Source organism: Culex pipiens, chromosome 3 (genome assembly GCF_016801865.2).
Source record: "Culex pipiens pallens isolate TS chromosome 3, TS_CPP_V2, whole genome shotgun sequence".
Lineage (NCBI taxonomy): Eukaryota > Metazoa > Arthropoda > Insecta > Diptera > Culicidae > Culex > Culex pipiens.
The window spans coordinates 48,223,864-48,244,775 of record NC_068939.1 but is presented as its reverse complement, the minus strand read 5'-3'; the positions used below and the strand labels follow the sequence as shown (position 1 = coordinate 48,244,775).

At 36.2% G+C, this 20,912-nt stretch overlaps 1 protein-coding gene across 6 annotated transcripts in view; it reads right to left on the bottom strand.

The window, feature by feature from the left end:
* Nucleotides 1-20,912, bottom strand: part of LOC120412567 (myb-like protein Q) — a 175,570-nt gene that overhangs the window by 142,111 nt on the left and 12,547 nt on the right. For all 6 annotated transcript variants that reach the window (XM_052710842.1, XM_052710844.1, XM_052710847.1 and 3 more), the window contains exon 2: nucleotides 381-548. In XM_052710842.1, coding sequence (XP_052566802.1) covers nucleotides 381-548 — 168 coding nt within the window. The remainder of the gene's footprint in view (nucleotides 1-380; nucleotides 549-20,912) is intronic.

Sequence of the window (20,912 nt, the reverse complement as noted above, 5' to 3'; positions counted from 1 at the left end):
AATCTGCACCAAAATAAGTCGACGTATTTTGAAATGAAAATATCAAAAAAAGAAAATTAAATCCCAAATTCAAGAAATCAAATCATTAAATAAACTTCCAAGCTCTCAACAGCATAAACGCTCTTCAATTTGAAAATCTTCTTCAAGCACCAATCAAAATCACCTCATCTCGTTGACGAGGCTCAACAAAAAGACAGCTAGAGCAGTAGCAGCACAGCGGGCGGGAAAAGCTCGGCCCATAAAGGAAAAGAAATTAAAACTTTTTCAAACAGATAGCAGATCGTCGTATTTGGTCGTCCTTTTTGGCGGCCCACCTTCCGGCGACAGGACATGCCAATTCTCGGGCAAAAATTTAAAAAAAATGAAGAAGCAAAACTTACACTTGGAGGTGGACTCGAACTTTTCGCTTTTCTTTTTTCTCCGCCACTTCCACGGCTTGAAGAGTCGCCCGAACGCGCTGAACTTGCTTTTCCGCTCGAGGGGTGGCGTCCGCGAGCCCGAGTTGAGGCTGTTGGACCGCAGGGTGGCACCGTTCTGTTTCTTGGTAGCTGCAGAAGAAAAATGGGAGAGAAGGGAAATACCAGAGGGTTAGATCGGGGGTGTCAAAGGTGAGACTGTTTTTAATTATCACTATCTTAAGTTTATGATAAGTTCTATTTGCGTATCATGAAAGAAAGAAAAAATCCGTACTGCTGAATCATAATGCTTCTGGTAAAACCAAACAGAAATGTAATTTCAATACAACACAGCAATACAATATTAGTACTGTTTTATTCAAAATCCAGTTGAACAGAATTTTTTATATGGAACTTTATATATTCCACATTAAGGCGTTACATACATGTAAATTGGCAAAAATGTCAAGGGTTGGTATGAGCACACACTAAATATTTTTTTAAATTTGTTTTCAGGGCATTAAAATATACATTTTCATCTATTAACAAAATAAATATGAAGACATTTGGATGTACCATTGCCGAGATATAGCTATTTTAAGTTAGCAGTTTCAAAAAACGGGTGCCACGATATCTCAACACTGCGTTGACCAAATCGGCTCAAAATTTTGGTGAAGACTCACTAAACTGGTCCCGTGTGCATGACGAAGGCCGAGTTTTTTTTTTAAAGATAAAAATATTTTTTAGCTTTCCATATAAAAAATCAACAGTTTTTGATTTTTGTAATTTTTTAAAAGCCTAAATTTCAAAATCGGGCTTCGTCATGCACACGGGATATGTCTTGAGAGTCCTCACTCCAAATTTCAGCCAATTTGGTCCATCCCATCTCGAGATATCGTGGCACCCGCAAATCAACTCGGTGTTTTGAGAAAAACTATCACAAAGTTTGACGGTTCGCTTTGCGCATAGCAAAACTTTAAACTTAAATCGTCTTCGACTCACTTAAATCATAAAATATCTTTATGAAACTTTCTGGAGTGATTGGAAATCATCTTTTGAAAGGATTTAATAAATAACACTACTCGACAAAAAAAAACTTGTGTCACGGGAAACACGATATCTCATCCGTTCCTTAGAGAAAATGCTTCCCCGAATCCGATGCAATCGACAGAATTTGATTTTATGTCCACGCGGACTGACGCGAAGTTGGTAGCGCTTCCATATTCTTGTAGATGGCTCATATAATTGGGAGGAGACGCATGGATTTTTTTAAAATTGTTAGATTTTTTATGTTAAAAAATTTACCCACTTCGCGTCAGTCCGCGTGGACATAAAATCAAATTCTGTCGATTGCATCGGATTCGGGGAAGCATTTTCTCTAAGGAACGGATGAGATATCGTGTTTCCCGTGACACAAGTTTTGTTTTGTCGTGTAGTGTAACCGGAAATATGAATTTTTGAGATTTTTACATGTATGTAACCTCTTAATCGAGGTTACAGAAAAAAGAGATAATATTCAACCATGCATTTTTATACCCAACAAAAATTTACTTTTTTTATCATTGTGTAGTTTTAAAGATACAATAAAATGGTCTCGCCTGAATTTTTAAAGGTCACATTGGATGGTTGTATCTCATCTGATTTCAAAAATGCAAGTTTACGGCAATAAAAGATGTAAATTTACACATTTTTGCAGGCAATATTAATCTATTACAAAAATCCATTACAAAAATCAATCTTGATGAACAAAACATCAATTATTTTGAATAAAATATCATTTAGCAATCACTCAAACTTCCATTTCAATTTCGGCACCACCGAACCAGAAATTTGAGGACGAACGTTTAATTTCAACGTGAATTGCGTCAGGACGACGGCAGACTCAAGATTCATAAAATCATTTCCAAATTAAATCGACGCCATCAACAGAAATATCTCCAAGACGTGATTGAGTTGTTCAAGATGTGCTCAAAGTGACTGATAAGAGAAGGGGAGAAGAGGTGGTCCAAGTCCACAATAGAATCCATCTACCCATCTCACCCCCACTAACTATACTTTGAAAATGATAGCTCTTGCGATTCGCTCGCGGTTTTTCCGCTAAAAATAGAAGATAACAGCGAGAATGGATCTGGCCGCTGGCTTGAGCGATGTGATGCCATGACGGTTGTTTGTTCTGGTTCAATGGGCCTCTGAACTGATAGTGCTGCCGCTCTGCCAAAGCCGGTCTCTCGCCGGTGTGTGAGGTATAGTTATCGTTTGTTTGTGCAAAGTAAACAAACAGCACACACAAACAGGCCCGAGCTGCAGGGCTTCAGTCGAACAGAGGAATTCATGTGTACATAACCACAACGCAACCAGTAAGGTGTAGGTGAGAAGAATATGTTTTATCTGGGCAGGTAACAAGTTTCAAAGATAAAAGTTGACTATTCAACTAGTTATCAACAAAGTAATAAAAGTTTCGTTTTGTGTAGTTGTAAAGAAACCATAACAAAAAAAATGAATGCAGTTTTCCAGAAAATTCATGTTAGTCTTTTTGTGAAGTTCATATTTTTTCAATAATTTAACCTCTTTTAATTCTATGAGCCTAATAAGTCTAACAACAAATTCCAATCAATTTCGAGGAGTAATCCAAAACCACTTTCGTAACCAATAATCTCCACTCATGATATCTCAGTTACATCTCTCAAATAAAAAAAAAACACCCGCCAGCAAACGTGCGATGACACGTGCCCTCTCAAAGCAAAAGAAGAAATAAAACGAAGCTCAGCAACAATTGAACTAGACACTGGATTTTTTGTGAGTGAGTGAGTGTGTGTGCCTCAAACACACATTCACACACCTTAAAAAAAGACGAACGGTTTCATGAGTAATAATAGATGTCGTGTACACTTTATTTACAGCTCAAGCTGGCGGAGACACCGACAAAAAGCTTTCCCACAGACAGCATTTACAACAGAAAAAAAGACATGGAAAAATAGCACTAGGCACACTGTGAGACTATATGGCGTATTGCTACTACTTTTGCACACTAACCCACTCTTCTGACGTTGACGCATTGTCTGGGCATCTTTTATGCTTGTTTATGTCTTTTTTTTTTGCAATCTCCCATAAATTCGAATGTTGTAAGTTTAATCTTCATGCAAATTTACTTTTCTGCTTTTTTGGGTATTTATAACATGAAATATATTTTATCATAACCTATCATTTTTCTAAAACTCAATAAATCCTATAGATTTTTTCAAAATCCTTGACATTGATAGGATTTTAATTTATTTTTCAAATATTTGGCAACTGGTAAGAGCTTGTTGTGATTCTTGTAGGTTTTTTTTTTGATTTCAGTTGTCCTGGATTTTTTTTTTTTGAATTCGGGGGTGACTGTGATCAGTCGCTGTCTTTCTAACAGATTTGAAATTAAAAGTCCACAAGGGAATTGCTTTTGCCAAAAGAACCATAGCAAAGACTGTTGTTTATCTTTTATTAAATAATTCATTTCAATGTTTGTTTTACTAAGTATTTTAACGGTTTAAGTTTCAGTTTATATACATTTAAATTTTTTCAACATTGGGCTTGAAGGTGTTATGAGGCGGGCGGGCTTCAACATGCGGGGCACGATCATCAACCGGTCCAACCAGTTCATCTGCTATGCCGACGACATGGACATTGTCGGCAGAACGTTCGAGGATGTGGCCAGGCGGTACACTGAATTGAAGCGGGAAGCGGATAAGGTTGGATTGAAAGTGAATGTTGCGAAGACGAAGTATCTGCTGGCAGGAGGAACCGAGTCCCTTAGGACTCGCATAGGACCGAGCGTGACGATCGACGGCGACGAGTTCGAGGTTGTGGAGGAGTTTGTGTACCTCGGATCGTTGGTTACGTCGGACAACAACTGCAGCAGAGAAATTCGGAGGCGCATCATCACCGGTAGTCGTGCCTACTACGGACTCCACAAGACCTTACGGTCTGGTCACCTTTCCCGGCGTACAAAGTGTACCATGTACGAAACGCTGATAAGACCCGTCGTCCTCTACGGGCACGAGACGTGGACGATGCTCGAGGAGGACCTGCAAGCGCTTGAAGTTTTCGAGCGACGAGTGCTTAGGACGATCTTTGGCGGCGTGCGTGAGAACACTGTATGGAGGAGAAGGATGAACCACGAGCTGGCGCAACTCTACGGCAAGCCAAGTATTCGGAAGGTCGCCAAGGCTGGCCGAATTCGGTGGGCCGGACACGTCGCGAGAATGCCGGACGCGCTGGATGCGCGCCAACCGAACCAGACTATCAATCCGGTGAAGTTGGTGTTCAATTCGGAGCCGGTTGGAACGCGGCGGAGGGGGGCGCAACGTGCAAGGTGGTTGAACCAGGTGGAGGAAGATCTGGAAAGTGTGGGAGTTCCGCAGCGGAATTGGAGAGTAGCAGCCCAGGACCGAGTCCAGTGGCAGCGCATCTGGAGACAGCTCATGACCCGGAGGTTGTACGAGCAGTAAAAGTAAAGTAAAGTAAGTACATTTAAATTTAAAAGGTTGAATTATTAAAAAATGTTGCCATAAGGTTTTTTTTGTAATTTACCCCAAATTCATTTCAAAACATTTTTTCATGCAAATGTTAACATTTGTTGCCGTTTCAACTGACTTTGAAGCATGAATCATAATTTGTTCACATTTAACATGAATTTGTTTCAAATGAAAAAGCATAAAAGATAAAAAAAGACATTTCTAAATCCTGTATCAGTAAAACTTGAAACATTTTATTTTAAAACTAATTTTACCTCCACTTAGAACAGATGACAAAAGAATTCGAAAATTCTATCAGTATTTCTGTTCGAACTCACTTTAAAAAAAAAAAATCTTAAAACTTTGTTGAAAAGTGTTTATCAAGGTACATGTAAAGTTTCTAAATCAAACTCAGCATAATTATAAAAATTTGATAAGTAAATAAAAGGTAAATGGCTATCAACGTCAGCCGAATATCAATGCCATCTCGATTGACGGTATATTATAAGAATTAAGAGCATAATATTGCACAGTAAACAATTGTGTTACATAGTTGGGAAGGTGTACAATTGGAAAGTTTAATGTTACCTCTTTTATGATATGTGACATTTTAACAGGTTAGTATAGTAGTAAATTGAAATTTTTTTAGAGGGAAAATTACATATTTTTTCTGACATAAGAGATGTACTTGTTTCCAGATGTAATATTACCCTAATTTTTATTTAATATGTGTATCATAGCAAATTTTGGTATTGTCTAGGTTCAAATACAAAATTTTTGAATTATTGTGATATATATTCATTTTATTGAAAGTGAAAAATATAAACCTGTTTTTTTACACATTAAAAAAACCATAGTAATTTTCAAAAAAATATGTACCTCTTGAATTGTATAAATGTTTCTCCTTTAAACCATCCCAATTTTTTACTTAATTTTACTGTAGGGATCATCCATAAACCACGTGGACACTTTTTTGGGAATCTCAAATAATAAGGTAAAATTGCTGGTATTTAAAATTTATTTTTGGTGGGAAAACGACTGTTTGTATGAATTTTGGTTTTTTTTTTGTTTCGGCTGATCAGTCAATTAATATGCGGTAGGTTCGTTTTATAACAATGCATTGGTATAAAACGGACCAACCGCATATTAATTGACTGATCAGCCGAAACAAAAAAACCCCAAAATTTAAAATTTAGCCGGATAAACACCGATTGGGATTAGACGGACACTCAATAATACTATTGGTGAATAAATATTAATGAAAAAATCTGAATAGATAAACAATTTTTTTTTTACATTTTTTAGGTCAAATTTTTATTGCAGTTTTCGCTGAAAAAAGGGTTTAACTTCATAAATAAAGATGCAAGATACGAGACACTTTAAATCTGTCCTGATTATGGAGGGTTGGGATTTATATACACAGAAAAAAATTATGGGAATATTCATCAGGAAATGGTGACAGATCTTGTGTTGAAAAAAAAATTATAATATTACATCAGGAATTGGTTCACATTTTTACACATTTTTTATGTAATATTACTCAAAAAAGAGGTAATATTCAACCTACCAAATTTTCAACCTTAGAAAATCCAACTTTTTTTCTGTGTAGGCGATGAGACATTCCGAATACCGATTCAGGATAAATTTGCAAATTTTGGAACATTCTTTTTTAAGGTTTATTTTAACTAAACATAATTAATTTCTTCTGACGCACACCCTAAACGTTGCAAAAAAGAACAATTCATCACTCAAAATGTGTCCCCAAAAATGATCTAATCAATGTCACAAGCATTCGGTCGTTTGTCACGCCAACAGGACAGCTTCACCAGTTGCTCACGAAGGATACGGCAAACCCCTTGACAAGATGAGCGATGATTAATTCATTTCTCTCTCACTTCTGAGAAGAAAAAAAAACAAGCTCAAGTAAACAAACCGACCATCAGTCGGTCGAGCCGCTGGCGAAATTTGAAATTTTAATCTGCTTTTTTAATCAATTCACCTTTTTTTATTTTTTCCAAGCTACAGATGTCTGACTCAATCAGCGAATAGCAATTGTTGTTTTGTTTTCGATTCTGAATTGCAAGCACCAGCTGAAAGCATCCAACGCCCTGCACAATGTGGAGTTTGGTGGTTTGCAGAAGACCCAAGGTCATCGGAACAGTGCATCAGCCGAAACCAACAGGTTATGGCCATTTCCAATCAACGCGCTTGTGTTGGGTCATATTGGGGAGGTTCAAAATACTTTTAAACATAAAATGGGTTTTCATTTTATGACTGATCAATCTTTTAAAATTTGTTGGAAATTAAAAAAACTTTAAATAATTGTTGAAAATCAAACGTTTGTACAAGCCACCCTAGCAAACCTAAGGTGCAAACGCATGAATCATAACAAACCACCACCAACAGCAGCTGCTCATTGAGAGGAACCTACCCATGGTGGTATGATGTAATTTGGCCGGTTGAGCACTGCGCACACCTACACCTTGAAACACAACGGTGTGCCGGTGTTGTTGCTGGAGTTCAAAAAAGTTCATCAACAGCAAACAAACAACATGTGTGCGCGCGCCAATTTGCCATGACCGCGACGACGACCACGAGCGCACACGTGTCTCGTGTTGTGTTGGGTGGGAAAATTCGATGAGCTGGTAAATTGGCAAATGGAAATACAGTACCGCAGTAGCGGCGTGTGTGACGACAGGTGCACAACATGATAAAAGGATAACAACAAGCAACCCACCCACGAGAGTTTGCTGGCCGCCTGGTTGGATCAATGATGGTCGTTACGGTAGATTCTGATGAAATAGGAATATTCCCAGGGGACCATTTTTTTTTTTTTTTTTTTTTGGGAGGGTGATCCAGCCGCACATCGTTGATGTCGAAACCTCTAAACTGGGCTCTCGTCCTGTCACGTCCGTCAGTAGTCTTGTCGTACATTACAACTAGAATCAGATCTGCCAATGAATTAGTACACTTCGACCAAATAAACACTGACGCTGTATGGATCTGACTCTAGAATAAATGCACAGTTGTGTGTTTTTCATAAGTCCAAAATGTTCAATTATTCATATAAGTCCAAATTTTCATTTGCGGATAACTACTTAACTTGAATTGAATACAAGATTTAAAGCAACCTATCCGAAAGCTACTCTTATCTCAAATCCCCGACATTTTAATTAATAGCCAAAAAAACGTTTCTTTTAAAACCTGTCTGGCTTCTTTTAAAAAACAAAAAAAAATGAATAACAGTTCATATTTTACAAGTCGTGAATTGAAAAAGAGACGACCATTTGATCGTCAGAATTCCAGTAGATCCTCGATTCGCAACAATGGTCGATACAATCATAATCCGACAACCGTTAGTTCAACAGATCAACGAATTTAGTCCGATATCATTTCACTATTGATTGATCGAGACTCTATGGAAATTTTGACAAATCAGAATGGTTTTTATGCTACTTGAATGAAAATCACCGATTCTGATAGAATTACTAAATTCACTGTTACTAATTTTGTCCCTAAATAACTAAAGGCAAAGTATAAAAAGTTGATATTTATAGTTAAAATCCTAAATTCTACAAAAACTATTTTTTAAAAAACCCGCATCCTAACCTGACACCCACATTAAGATAGGGAAAAATCACATATGTTCATTGTACAAATGTGATATTTCCACTATCGGAGAACCTCCTTGTCTCGATGACAGCTTACCGGCCATCGATTAAGCCCTGAGACTGCGCCAAAGTGGGTTCTCGCAGCATGAAGTGGTGTCCATGTGTAAAAATGGAAGCTTCAGCAATATACTGAACACTTCGATTTTAATTCCACATCGAATCAAATCATACATCATACTCTTTGCCAAACAAGCATCAAACCTATGACACTCATTATGACAAAGCCCAGGGACAGGAATATTCCCAGGGGACCAATTACATATTTATAATGCTTTTTTATGCAAAGCACTAGAAGCTTTGAATTCGTTAGTTTCCAATTAAATGTGCATTGATTTTATTCCGTAACTATTTTATTTCAGCTTTTTTTTATAATGTCCGCTGGTCGGCAGCGAAAATATGGGAAAGTATAGTTTAAATCAGACATAGTTGTGGTTATTAAGTGGTGTAGGACCTTGCAATGCTTCTAATTACCCATTACAAAATGGCAGAAATCCGAGGTAACTGGGCATAATCGAACCCAGCAAGATCCTAGAAACAAACACCAGTACATTTATGATACTACCAACAATTTGCATAAAATTAACGCATTTTAAAAAAAAATCATTTAAAATGTCATTTAGATCAGGGGTTCCTAAATTCAAAATTTTACAAAAAGTCTACACGTGCCTAATTTCGCAATTCTCAATTTTCAGTGTAAGAACGGGCCTTGACCGATCTTATGCACCAGGTTCCCGACGAACACGCACTGCCCTTACACCTACATCTCACCCTTGCTCTGAGTCAGTACGAGCAGCACGCTAGAACACGCTTTGAGTGTTCGTGCCAGGCATGCACACCTTCTTTTCCGGTTACGCATTTTAACTCGGCCGGGGGTGGTACATTACGTAGGGTTTGATGTAAGTATAGCGCCTAACCATTTATAGTGTGCCTATCAACTTTCATTAAAGCGAAAACTGTTCTATTTTTAGTTTGAATTCAGAAAACTAATTGTTATTTTACTGTGTATTGTTTTCTCCTGAAATCTTTCCTAGTGTTGAGTCGTGTTTCTGTTGCTATTTCTTTTGTCGAGGTGTTTTGTTACAATTTTTGGTCCTAAGCATGTTATAAAAGTTTACCAAAAGTACAATAGTAATATTTGTGTTAATCCATTAACCATTCCATAAATTGAGTAAGGGCTCAAACCTCACTTGTTTGAAAAAAAGGGTGAAGATTGAAAACAATAGACAGTTAAAGAGAATATATTTTATAAAAAATCAAGAATCAATAGTAAGAGAATGTTGATTTTATTTTAAAGAATAAAAATGAGAAGCTGTATGTAGTAGATATAAAATTAGACAATAGTTAATAAATAGAGATAAAAAACAAGCGTAGGAGGAGCGGCCGTGGCTGACTGGTTACGGTATTCGCTTTGTAAGCGAATGGTTCTGGGTTCGATGCCCATCTGCTCCCAACGAGAAAGTTAAGAACATAGAAATTTGAAATGATGAATATGAACGAAAAATCAATGTCGCTCGAGGCGGGGTTCGATCCTCCGTCCTTTGGATTGGTAAGCAAAAATGCTAACCACTAGGCCATGACGACTTGGTGAGCGTGGACTGGAATTAGGAATACTGTTACAGAGAGCGAGTTGTGGCGCTATAACCACGGCAAATAGTGTCCAGGGCATTCGTGGAAATACAATGTCCCATCCCAGAGGGTCTCGGAGTACCAAACCTTCTTAGCATGGTGCTCCCAACGAATACAACCATAAAACATCTCGGAGCGTATGGTGGTGTGTCCCCACGCTTCTTCCTCCCGTGTCGATTCAGAATTGTGTTGTTGTTCGAACACTCAGTGCTCAAACTCAACCCAATTACGAGTCATCTCTGCGATACGGCTTTACGCAGTAGGCCTGGCCGCTTTAACGCTTGTGATGTTTCAATGCATTCTAATGCAATGGCGCACTACAAATGTTAATAAATGACAAGAAGAGTGCTAGGCGTCATCTAACCTAAGGCACTCTCCAGGATCCCTTCGAAAGATTGGCTGCGCTAGGGTCTGATTAGATTAGATTAGATTAGATTAGAGATAAAAAACAAGCGTAGATTATAGTAATGATAACTTATAGGACAGATAAAGAATTATTCAAATAAATAAATTCGCAATACAATCAAAAGAGAAAAGACTAATGATAAATAGACTTGATATTACTAGTACATTGAGGAAAAGTATTTTTTAAGGAAAAACACAAAGTTTGTTACAGCAGTATCAATTGGTAAAAAAGAGTGGAAAAGCTTTGAGAGACAAGAGAATCAAAAGTAAGAAAAATCAAAATCAAATGATGGATATTAAATAGAAGAATCAATGAAGAAGTGAGAATCAGTAGAGCAAAATAAAAATAGGAGATAGGTGGTAGCTGAGAATGAAGAGAAGAGAAACCCCTTTGTGCGATGTTTCAGGTACATCCACAGCAGTTGACTCAACATACTGCGAATCAAAACAATACCGTCTACAATCACAAATTACTTCCCTTTCCCACATTGTCGCGCCCCTTTCTTCTAGCCGTCTCGACTCTGACCCGCGGTGGTCAAAGGTTTACGATCCGTTTCCACAGGCCACCAGCTAGGTCATCATGAAAACCAAGCCAACGTGGAGGTAAGAAAATAGGACACTTGCAAGGAACCAGAGCTATACTGTTCTGATCAAGATAATTCGGATGATCTAACAGACCTACGGATGTAGTTAGTTACGCTCCTTCCAGGATGTTCCTTACGTGGACGTCAACCGAAGAGCACGCAACAAGGTCAGTGCCATTGCATGCTCTTAGGTATCAATCCTTGGCCTGCAACACGTGCCTAATTTGATGTAAAATACAAAAATAAACTTTATTTCGATTTTCAGCATTATTATGATTTGCCAACTATTTTTTGAAACAAAAACAACAAAAACTAAATAAAATTTTCATTGACCAAAAATATTATTTAAAATATTTTTTTTTCATTTTTTAAATAATTGGTCACATTGTATAATAAAAAATTACAAGTACTCAAACATTTCAACAAAAATAAAAAAAAATAAAAATATTTTTTAGTATTTACATCATTATGAAAATAATGATGGGTCACGGCGTGTTTTCTAGAACAACCTTTGTCAGGAAAAAAAGTCATCGCTACTTTCAAATGTGTCTTATAGGAAATTTTCTCAGCTTTCCAATGCTTCTAAAAGCGAAATGTTTCATCGAGAAATTTCTGAGATATCTGTATTTTAAGTTTTTTGTTTAAAAATTCTTCATCATTTATTGAAATCTTTTTAAAAACAGTTCAGAAAACTAGTCAAATGATGTGTTTTATGTGTCTTTTACTCATAAAAATGGGCAAAATAAGACAAGAAACAAATTTGTAAAATGTTGCAAATCGCTAAACATTTTTAAAATTATATTTTAACTGAGTTTGAACTTATGGAATTTATTCAGTAATTAGAATTATAAAACCGTATTTAAATGAAAATTTTACTACAGTTAAAAGATTATTACAAAATTTTTGTGAACATATATCACGTGTCAACATGATTTAAAATCGGAAATGTACTACAAATTACTGTTGCATGCTTCAAAAGTCATATTTTCATAAGTATGAAGTAAATATAAATTCTTTAATTTTTTTTTACTGTTGAAAGTATCATTAAAATTTTGTGTTTCAACTGAGAATGTTGAAAACACCTTCATAAACATTTTTTTGGTTGAAACAAAAATAAAATATTAATTTTAACAAAAAATCAAACAGAAGCCTCCATTACAAGCTATTTGAACAAAACTCAAGATAAAGATAAGACTTCTATAACATTGCTGATTACTTGATCATTTCATACAAAAAAAAACTAAAAAAAACCTTTCATACTCATGAAAAGTATTTCTCCTGAAACTCTACACAGTAATTTGTAGTTCAATTTCAAGTAAATAACATGTTTTGGTATCCATGCAACTGGTTAATGTTTGGTTAAGGAAATATGATATTTATTCATAAAAATCTAATTACCCTTAACAATCTCAAACCTGCAAAAATTTCGATTGTATCAGCTAAATCCAAGCTAAATCAGAGCAGACGGCTGATATTTGTACACAAATTTTTTGTAATAATCTATTAATTCTTGTAAACATATATTTAAATACGGTTTTCTGATTTTAATTTCTGAATAAATCCCGCATATTCAGAAACTCAATTAAAACTTAATTTTTAAAATATTTAGCAATTTGCAACCTTTTACAAAGTTGTTTCTTGTATAATTTTGCACATTTTTATGAGTAAATGACACATAAAACACGTCATTTGACAAGTTTCCTAAACTGTTATTAAAAAGTTTCCAATAAATGATGAAGGATTTTAAAACAAAAAACTTAAAATAAAGATATCTCAGAAATTTCTCGATGAAACATTTCGCTCTTAGAAGCATTGGAAAGCTGAGAAAATTTCCTATAAGACACATTTGAAAGTAGCGATGACTATTTTTTCTCCTTAAGGTTGCCCAGAAAACACACCGTGGGGTATCTAACGACGCAAAATTTTGTATAGATATCCACAGCATAAGTTTTTTACTAACAAATGCAAAAAAAAATCAAAAAAAATACGGTGTTTTTAATGCTAATATTCAAATAATCATTCTTTGCAATAGAGCAATTCTCTAAAACTTTGAACAATGATTTTTTTTCCAATTTTTCAATTTGGTGAAATTTTGTGTATACTTTTCATTAATTCGTCCATACATGTTTTCATACAATTTTGGGAGCAGTCCAATACTATAAAATAACTTTAAAAAAAATCTGTATGTTGAGAACGGATTTTTGATCTATTTGGTGTATTCGGCAAAGTTGTAGATATTACTAGGACTTCTTTGAGAAAATACTTACACTATTAAAAAATAAAAAATTTTACCCAAAAACAACAAAATAACCGTTTTTTGAAAATGTTTAAGATGACCAAAATACCATCTTTTAAGCTATATGGTACAAGTTGCTCAAAATTTATTTGGCATTTTTCGAAAAAATCGTTATTTTTGAAAACCTTGGAAAAATTTAAAAACATATTTTGACATTATTTTTAGATGTAAACCCAAATTTACAACCGAAAAGTACTTCACGTATAAATTTTGATATCGTGCACCGTTTTCTAGTAAATGCTGTGAAATACCGCAAAATTCGAAATAATCTAATGTGAAATTGTACCTCAGTGAATTTAAACTATGATTTTTTTAATTTAAATTGCAAAAATAAGAACTCTTTGAAAACGATGGAATACGGATATTTTATGGAATATTCCGGAATTATCATTATCAAATGTTAAAAAACTGCTATGAATGTAGTATTGCCTAAACTTTTTGAATTACTCAAATTTCCCTTTTGCTGAAAACCGCGTTTCGCTAATTTTATTGATTGTACTTTTGGTAAATCTGTTGTTTAGGATGTCCTTTTTATGGAGAAATTTTGGCAAACTAAAGATCTAAAATCAAAATAAAATAAAGATCACCAACACCAAAAAGCGAAGAATTGTTAAGTAAAGATAACTTGCGTCCAATTTTCAATGTTAAATAATAATATGGTCGAAAATAAACGTTTTGGGTCAAATATTAAAAAGCATACAAAGGGATAGAAAACTTGAACATTTTTATTTCCATCACAGACACTCACGAGCCGACTCCGGCCAAGGTCAAAGGTTGGGACCGAATCTTGAACTTTTAACATCTCCAAAAAAACAGAGAAGCAAGAAAAAATAGCCATCGCTACTTTAGACGCGTGGGAGTCCGCATACTTGCGCGCTGCCACGAAAAACCATTGAAAGTAATCGCTGCCATTAAGACAAAATTGTCGTTTTGTCTTTCACGCACCCCAGCCCTCCCCCGCCAAAGACTGCCGTCAAAAGTCTTGGAAGAGAAGTGCGCGGGGAGTCGCAAAGTCTCGCGTTGCTTTTTTGAAGTGCGAAATGAAACTCAATTAAGTTTTTCGCTGAACCGCAAATTGAACCCAATGGAGCTGAACGTGGAGGAAGGTAAGGGGAGGGAGGGCCCAAGTGTGGGTGTTTCGTGCAACAGACTGCTAATGGCCTGTCTCTCGGTTTCGGATGAATGAACGAGCACGCGGTTCTAATGGACATTATCCGGTGATGATCTGTTTGGCGTGAAGTAATGCTCGAAATTTGGAACCTGCTAACGAGGATGAAATGTATGGTCAACGGATAACTTGCTGTGAATTCCGGTGTGATCATCTAGAACCGGTATTATACAATCATCTCTAGAATTCTTTCATTCGACTTTATAGATTCGTCATTATAAATTCTATTAACATTATCAAGATGAGAGCTGAGTCATGAAATCTATTGACTTTTTCTACCTAACTTAATCTAAACGAAAACCGGATAATAAATCAGCACTCAATTTGCATAGCCCTGTTGAAACGTTCAGCACCATTCGAATCACAACAGGACAGCATCGCTTTGCTATTTCCAATGTAATAAATTCAACTCCCAACGAGGGAGATTTAAACCTGTAATGCTCGTGTGCAACACCACATTTCAAAACAACGAGACGTTTCGACACTATCAATGTGTTCATCAATTAATATCGAGCCACGCACAGTGCAATGTTTTCCCACACAATAAATATAAACTCTAAACGAGAGACAGAGTTGCCAAACCGGGACATCACCTGGCGGTGTGCCGTGTCCTAACCAAGATAATTGACATAACTGGTGACCACTGGACCGAAACGTACGGGCATGCAATTGACGTCTCTTGTGTTGTGTATTTCCCCATCATCCGTCGTCCTCTTCTTTCCGAACACCGGTTTTTGAGGTTGGCTCTAAATAATGATGATGACGATGGTCACCGAAAATGCAATTTCCCATCGTCGTAATGTCATTGCGAAGCCGCGCCACCAATGGGTCGCATCATTTGGTTGTGGAACCCAAGCCTAAAACCACCAAATCAATTGCGGTGATCGCACAACCGGTACCTGCGAATAGTTTGCTAGGGGGTCATGAAGGCAATTATTGCCCGGTTTAATAAAATTGTTGAGAATGAAATCATTCTAAAGTTTTAAAATTATATTTATTGAAAGTTTGGAACCAACATTAAAGGGACAGCAAATTCCAGAAACAGAACAGACTTCTTTGCTTATTTTATACCACATTCACAGTTATTTGTAGTGTTCATTTTGTGTAAATCAGTACACTTATTCTGAGATTGTATTTGAGGTTTATTGTAATTTGGGATTACGTAATCCTGCATTACATCCTCCCATCAAATAAGCTATTACTTTTTTGTAATTCTGAACTACAAAAAAAAACATGAGTTGAGCAACTTTGTAAGGCTTCATCCATTAAGTATATCACGCTAAAACCCGCCAAAATTGTTTGCGAAAAGATAAAAAAAATTAGCGAATGTTTCATGTTTTAACGTTGAAAATCGGACCATTAGTTGTTGAGATATCGACATTAGAAAATGGTGGAATGTTTTGGGGGAGACTAAGAAAATATCAATTTTCCTGTTTCTTTTCCTTTAAGCCGCTGTATCTCAGTAACCATAGGTCCAATCTTCAATGTCTTTTAGACAATTTCATAGCAAATTTTCTGAACTTTAAAAAAAATTGGAAATGATCACTTATTTTAAAAATCGAAAAACTGCAAATATTTAGTTTTTTTTTTTTTGGGAGGGTGATCCAGCCGCACATCGTTGATGTCGAAACCTCTAAACTGGGCCCTCGTCCTGTCACGTCCGTCAGTAGTCTTGTCGTACATTACAACTAGAATCAGATCTGCCAATGAATTAGTACACTTCGACCAAATAAACACTGACGCTGTATGGATCTGACTCTAGAATAAATGCACAGTTGTGTGTTATTCATAAGTCCAAAATGTTCAATTATTCATATAAGTCCTAAAATTCATTTGCGGATAACTACCTAACTTGAATTGAATACAAGATTTAAAGCAACCTATCCGAAAGCTACTCTTATCTCAAATCCCCGACATTTTAATTATTAACCAAAAAAAAAAAACGTTTCTTTTAAAACCTGTCTGGCTTCCTCTAAAAAAAAAACAAAAAAAAATAACAGTTGATATTTTACAAGTCGTGAATTGAAAAAGAGACGACCATTTGTTCGTCAGAATTCCAGTAGATCCTCGATTCGCAACAATGGTCGATACAATCATAATCCGACAACCGTTAGTTCAACAGATCAACGAATTAAGTCCGATATCATTTCACTATTGATTGATCGAGACTCTATGAAAATTTTGACAAATTAGAATGGTTAGAATGAAAATCTCCGATTCTGATAGAATTACTAAATTCACTGTTACTAATTTTGTCCCTAAATAACTAAAGGCAAAGTATAAAAAGTTGATATTTATAGTTGAAATCCTAAATTCTACAATCACTATTTTTTTAAACCTGCATCCTAACCTGAAACCCACATTAAGATAGGGAAAAATCACTTATGTAGCGGTTCATTGTACAAATGTGATATTTCCACTATCAGAGAACCTCCTTGTCTCGATGACAGCTTACCGGCCATCGATTAAGCCCTGAGACTACGCCAAAGTGGGTTCTCGCAGCATGAAGTGGTGTCCATGTGTAAAAATGGAAGCTTCAGCAATATACTGAACACTTCGATTTTAATTCCACATCGAATCAAATTATACTCTTTGCCAAACAAGCATCAAACCTATGACACTCATTATGACAAAGCCCAGGGAAAAAACTGCAAATATTTAGTTAAAATCAAACTTTCGGTGGCTATATCCTGAAAACGGAGCCCTTTATCCAAAAATCTGTAGAGTACTTTTCGACTGCAAATTGAATTTTACATAAACCAAATTTGGTCAAATTTGTTTTTGCATGAAATTTCGATTTTTTCCAAAAATCACTATTTTTCCAAAAAATTATAACTCGGCTCAGATTTTTTGACCATACTTCTCTATGGCTCAAAAGTTGCGGGTTTTTGTCCGCTAAAATATATCAAAAAATCTCGAAAATCAAAAAATACTTATTTTTGGAAATTGAGTTTTTGTGAAATAAAAGTTGATTAAAAAATCTGCAATTTTTTTTTCCCTGAACCTATTTTTTCTCAATAGTCCTCAACAATACCTACAACTTTGCCAAAGACATGATGTGAAAATTCACTCAAAAGTTACAGCTGTTTGAATATGTACGTACTATTTTTGTATGGACAGCTGCCAAAATTGTATGGAGACTTGTATGGGTGAACCATTGGCACGAAATAGCTTATTTGGTCATAGGAAAGACCCCCACAAAGTTTGGGACAAATCAAAAAAGACAAATAAAATCCATTTCCGGTTTTGGTAGAGAATTGCCAATCAATAATAGTAGTTTATGTTGTTGCAAAAAGAAGATTTTTTCAGCACGTGTCGTACATTTATCCAACGAGGTTCACCGAGTTGGATAAATACGACAAGTGCTGAAAAAATCAAGGTTTGCAACGAGTTCCATACAACATTTTTTGCATTTCTGAAAAACACCCATTGAGTGAAATTATATGTCGAATGTTTAAATCAAAAAAAAATTTAATAGTATTACTTTTCAAAACTAGTGCTGAAAAGTTCAACTTTTCAGCATCCATTTCAGTGCTGAAAAGTATTACTTTTCAGCATTTGTTTTGAAATGTGTTTCTTTTCGATTCTGTTATTTTTAGTAGATAAAAGTAGGCTGTTTCGTCACGCGAGAATGACATGAAAAGTAGGAAGTTTCAAGACGGAATTGCAAAAACATAATTTTGAACATCAGAAATTTTGTGAATCTTTGGTTCACAAAAATGATTATAATAAACAACAGTTTCAAAACGTTTTTGATGTGCAAAATAAATTGAAAAGGATTCCAGCCTAACTCTTTCAAAGTCTTGTCGCTCGATTGGAACCCTGTTTTGACAGCTTGATTGGAACCTCGAGAGTAACATTTCGCCCCTCCATTTAGGCTTTCTATTAAAAACTTTCAAAAAAGTTAGTACTTGCCTCATACAATTTACGATTTTTCAAGAAAATAAAGTTGGTGATCACAATGGTAAAAATATGCGAACAATGGAGATGGTGATCTTACCGGGTTGCAGACTAGATTTCGTCATGTATATGTGAAGATTGTCCAGCTTGTTTAATTGATTGAAGAGAATTAAAACCTACCACCCGAACTGGACAAGCATGATTTCGATTTCGATTTAATCAATTTGATGATAATAATTTATTAAACAACAAATCCACAAAAAAAAAGAAGTGGTAATGACACTTGCGAGTGGTAGTTTTCATTGCGGTTTTCCTGGAGTGCATCACCGCACAACTCAGTAGGTATAGCTGCGGTTGATGAGCATCAGCAGCATCCGCAGCCAACCAACAGTAGTGGCAACAATCCGACGAGTACTACTATGGGAAGTTTCAGCAGATTTAAAGTTAATTTCCGATCGTAACAATAAAACTCGCCACCGCCAACTCCAACACCAGCAAAGGCTTAATGACATCATAATGGATCTCCGCGGAATGGTGGCGGTGGCGGGCGTCCGGAATCAGTTTTATTTTTTCATTCGAGGCCATGCCAAGTTTTGCAGACGAGACGGGAGGCCTCTCTCTCTTCAAGTGACACTGACATGCTCTCGAGCTCGAACTGTGTGTGTGTTCTGCCCCGGAAGATTAAGCACTAAAAAAGTATCTACATCTTCGAATTGAGAACGATGAACGATGTGATGGTTTCATGATTCAGAAATAACTATTCTGTAAAACAAAATCGTCCTCTACTGCACCACCATTCCTTTCCAAGAATCAATTGTTCAACTGTCTGAGCCCAGTTGAAGAAGCACTCTTCGTCATCCAGACAGCAAGTGACCAGTCAACTTCCAGTGATGGCGATCACCACGCCGTCATAACCCGTCGCTGTCCATATGACTGACTGGCTGGCTGCTGGTAAAGTAGCCTATTATTAAAATAAATTGAATTTATCTCTCTCACTTTGTTTATGCCTTGTTGTGTGCTTCTTTTGTTAAGTAATCTATCTCTTCCCCTTTCCACAAAATGTATGCATGTTAAGCAATACAATTAGCAACGGTTCAAGATTTGACCTCCACCAGCGAGTTGTGGCCACCACTAGCTTTGTGGCCTTGAAGGCTGACCCATGGTGAAGAGACATTAAGCCCAAATAATTAACATAAAAAAAAGAAGAGAAGCAATCTATTCATGAGCAAGTGATAAAATATTTCACGAATAACAGAAAAATTACTTTCAAAAATTATTATATTTTAAAAACCTTGTCATTATGTTTATTCAATGAGAAATTTTATCCATAATCCAACGATGAGCAATTTGCCTCACACTAACAATAATACAATCAACTGAGAGGATTCTTATGTCCACATTAAAACGTGCTTCTAAAATCAATCGAAATGCCATCCAAACCCCTCCCCAAACTTAAATAAAATTTTCTCTCCACACTGCACAATTCGAACTACATTCGCCCCAGTCTCCAGCTGCTTCTGAATTGCTGCTGCACACCGAGTTTGAACTGACACACGTTACGTGCAAAATGTGCTAATTGAATTTAATTATATCATCACCTCACTCGATGTCCCAAGTTCGACTGCACTATTGCTGATATGGGAGGTTGCCTGGGCGGTTCCTCCTCGTCCACCCCTACAAAACATACACGCCATCGGTGACAAATACCGCCACCCCCTTCACCAACATTGTGGGCCTCCTCCCACACACACACATGACATGACACATCGCACTGCAGCAGAGGCAAACTTTTGCGATTTGGAGAAGAGTATAAACGCAATTTAGTGCAGACACAAACACGACGTCGAAAATACGGTATGTGTTGATCGTCTCAATTTTTTGCAAAAAAAAAAGTTTACCAACATTAAAACATAAAAATTAAATTTCAAACTGTAACTAAAACAATCATTATTCTAAGAACAACAAAACAATTCAACTTGAGAAAAGTCCTGCTCGAGTTGCTGAGAGCATTTTTCTTTTTAAGTGCCTCTCGAGCAGTTGAAGTGTATCCCCCTCTTTGGCACAGAGTGTTCCGACCCGAATTGAGCGAAGCGAATGTCGATGAGGAAGACGAAATTTGCTCGTTCATTCACGTTTACCTCGACCATGTTGCTCCACAACATAATCGATAAAATGCATATGGAAATAATTCACAAAATGTATCAACCCTGTACTGCTAAAATTTTCATACGATTTTATTCCGTGTTTAGGACACATTTTAAAATCTTCAAAACAACGGGAAATATGGAATTTTTATTTATTCACCCCCATAAGTAATGTTTACAAAATTATTTATTATTATTTAAGACAACTAAGGAAAAAGATAGTTACTCTTAAA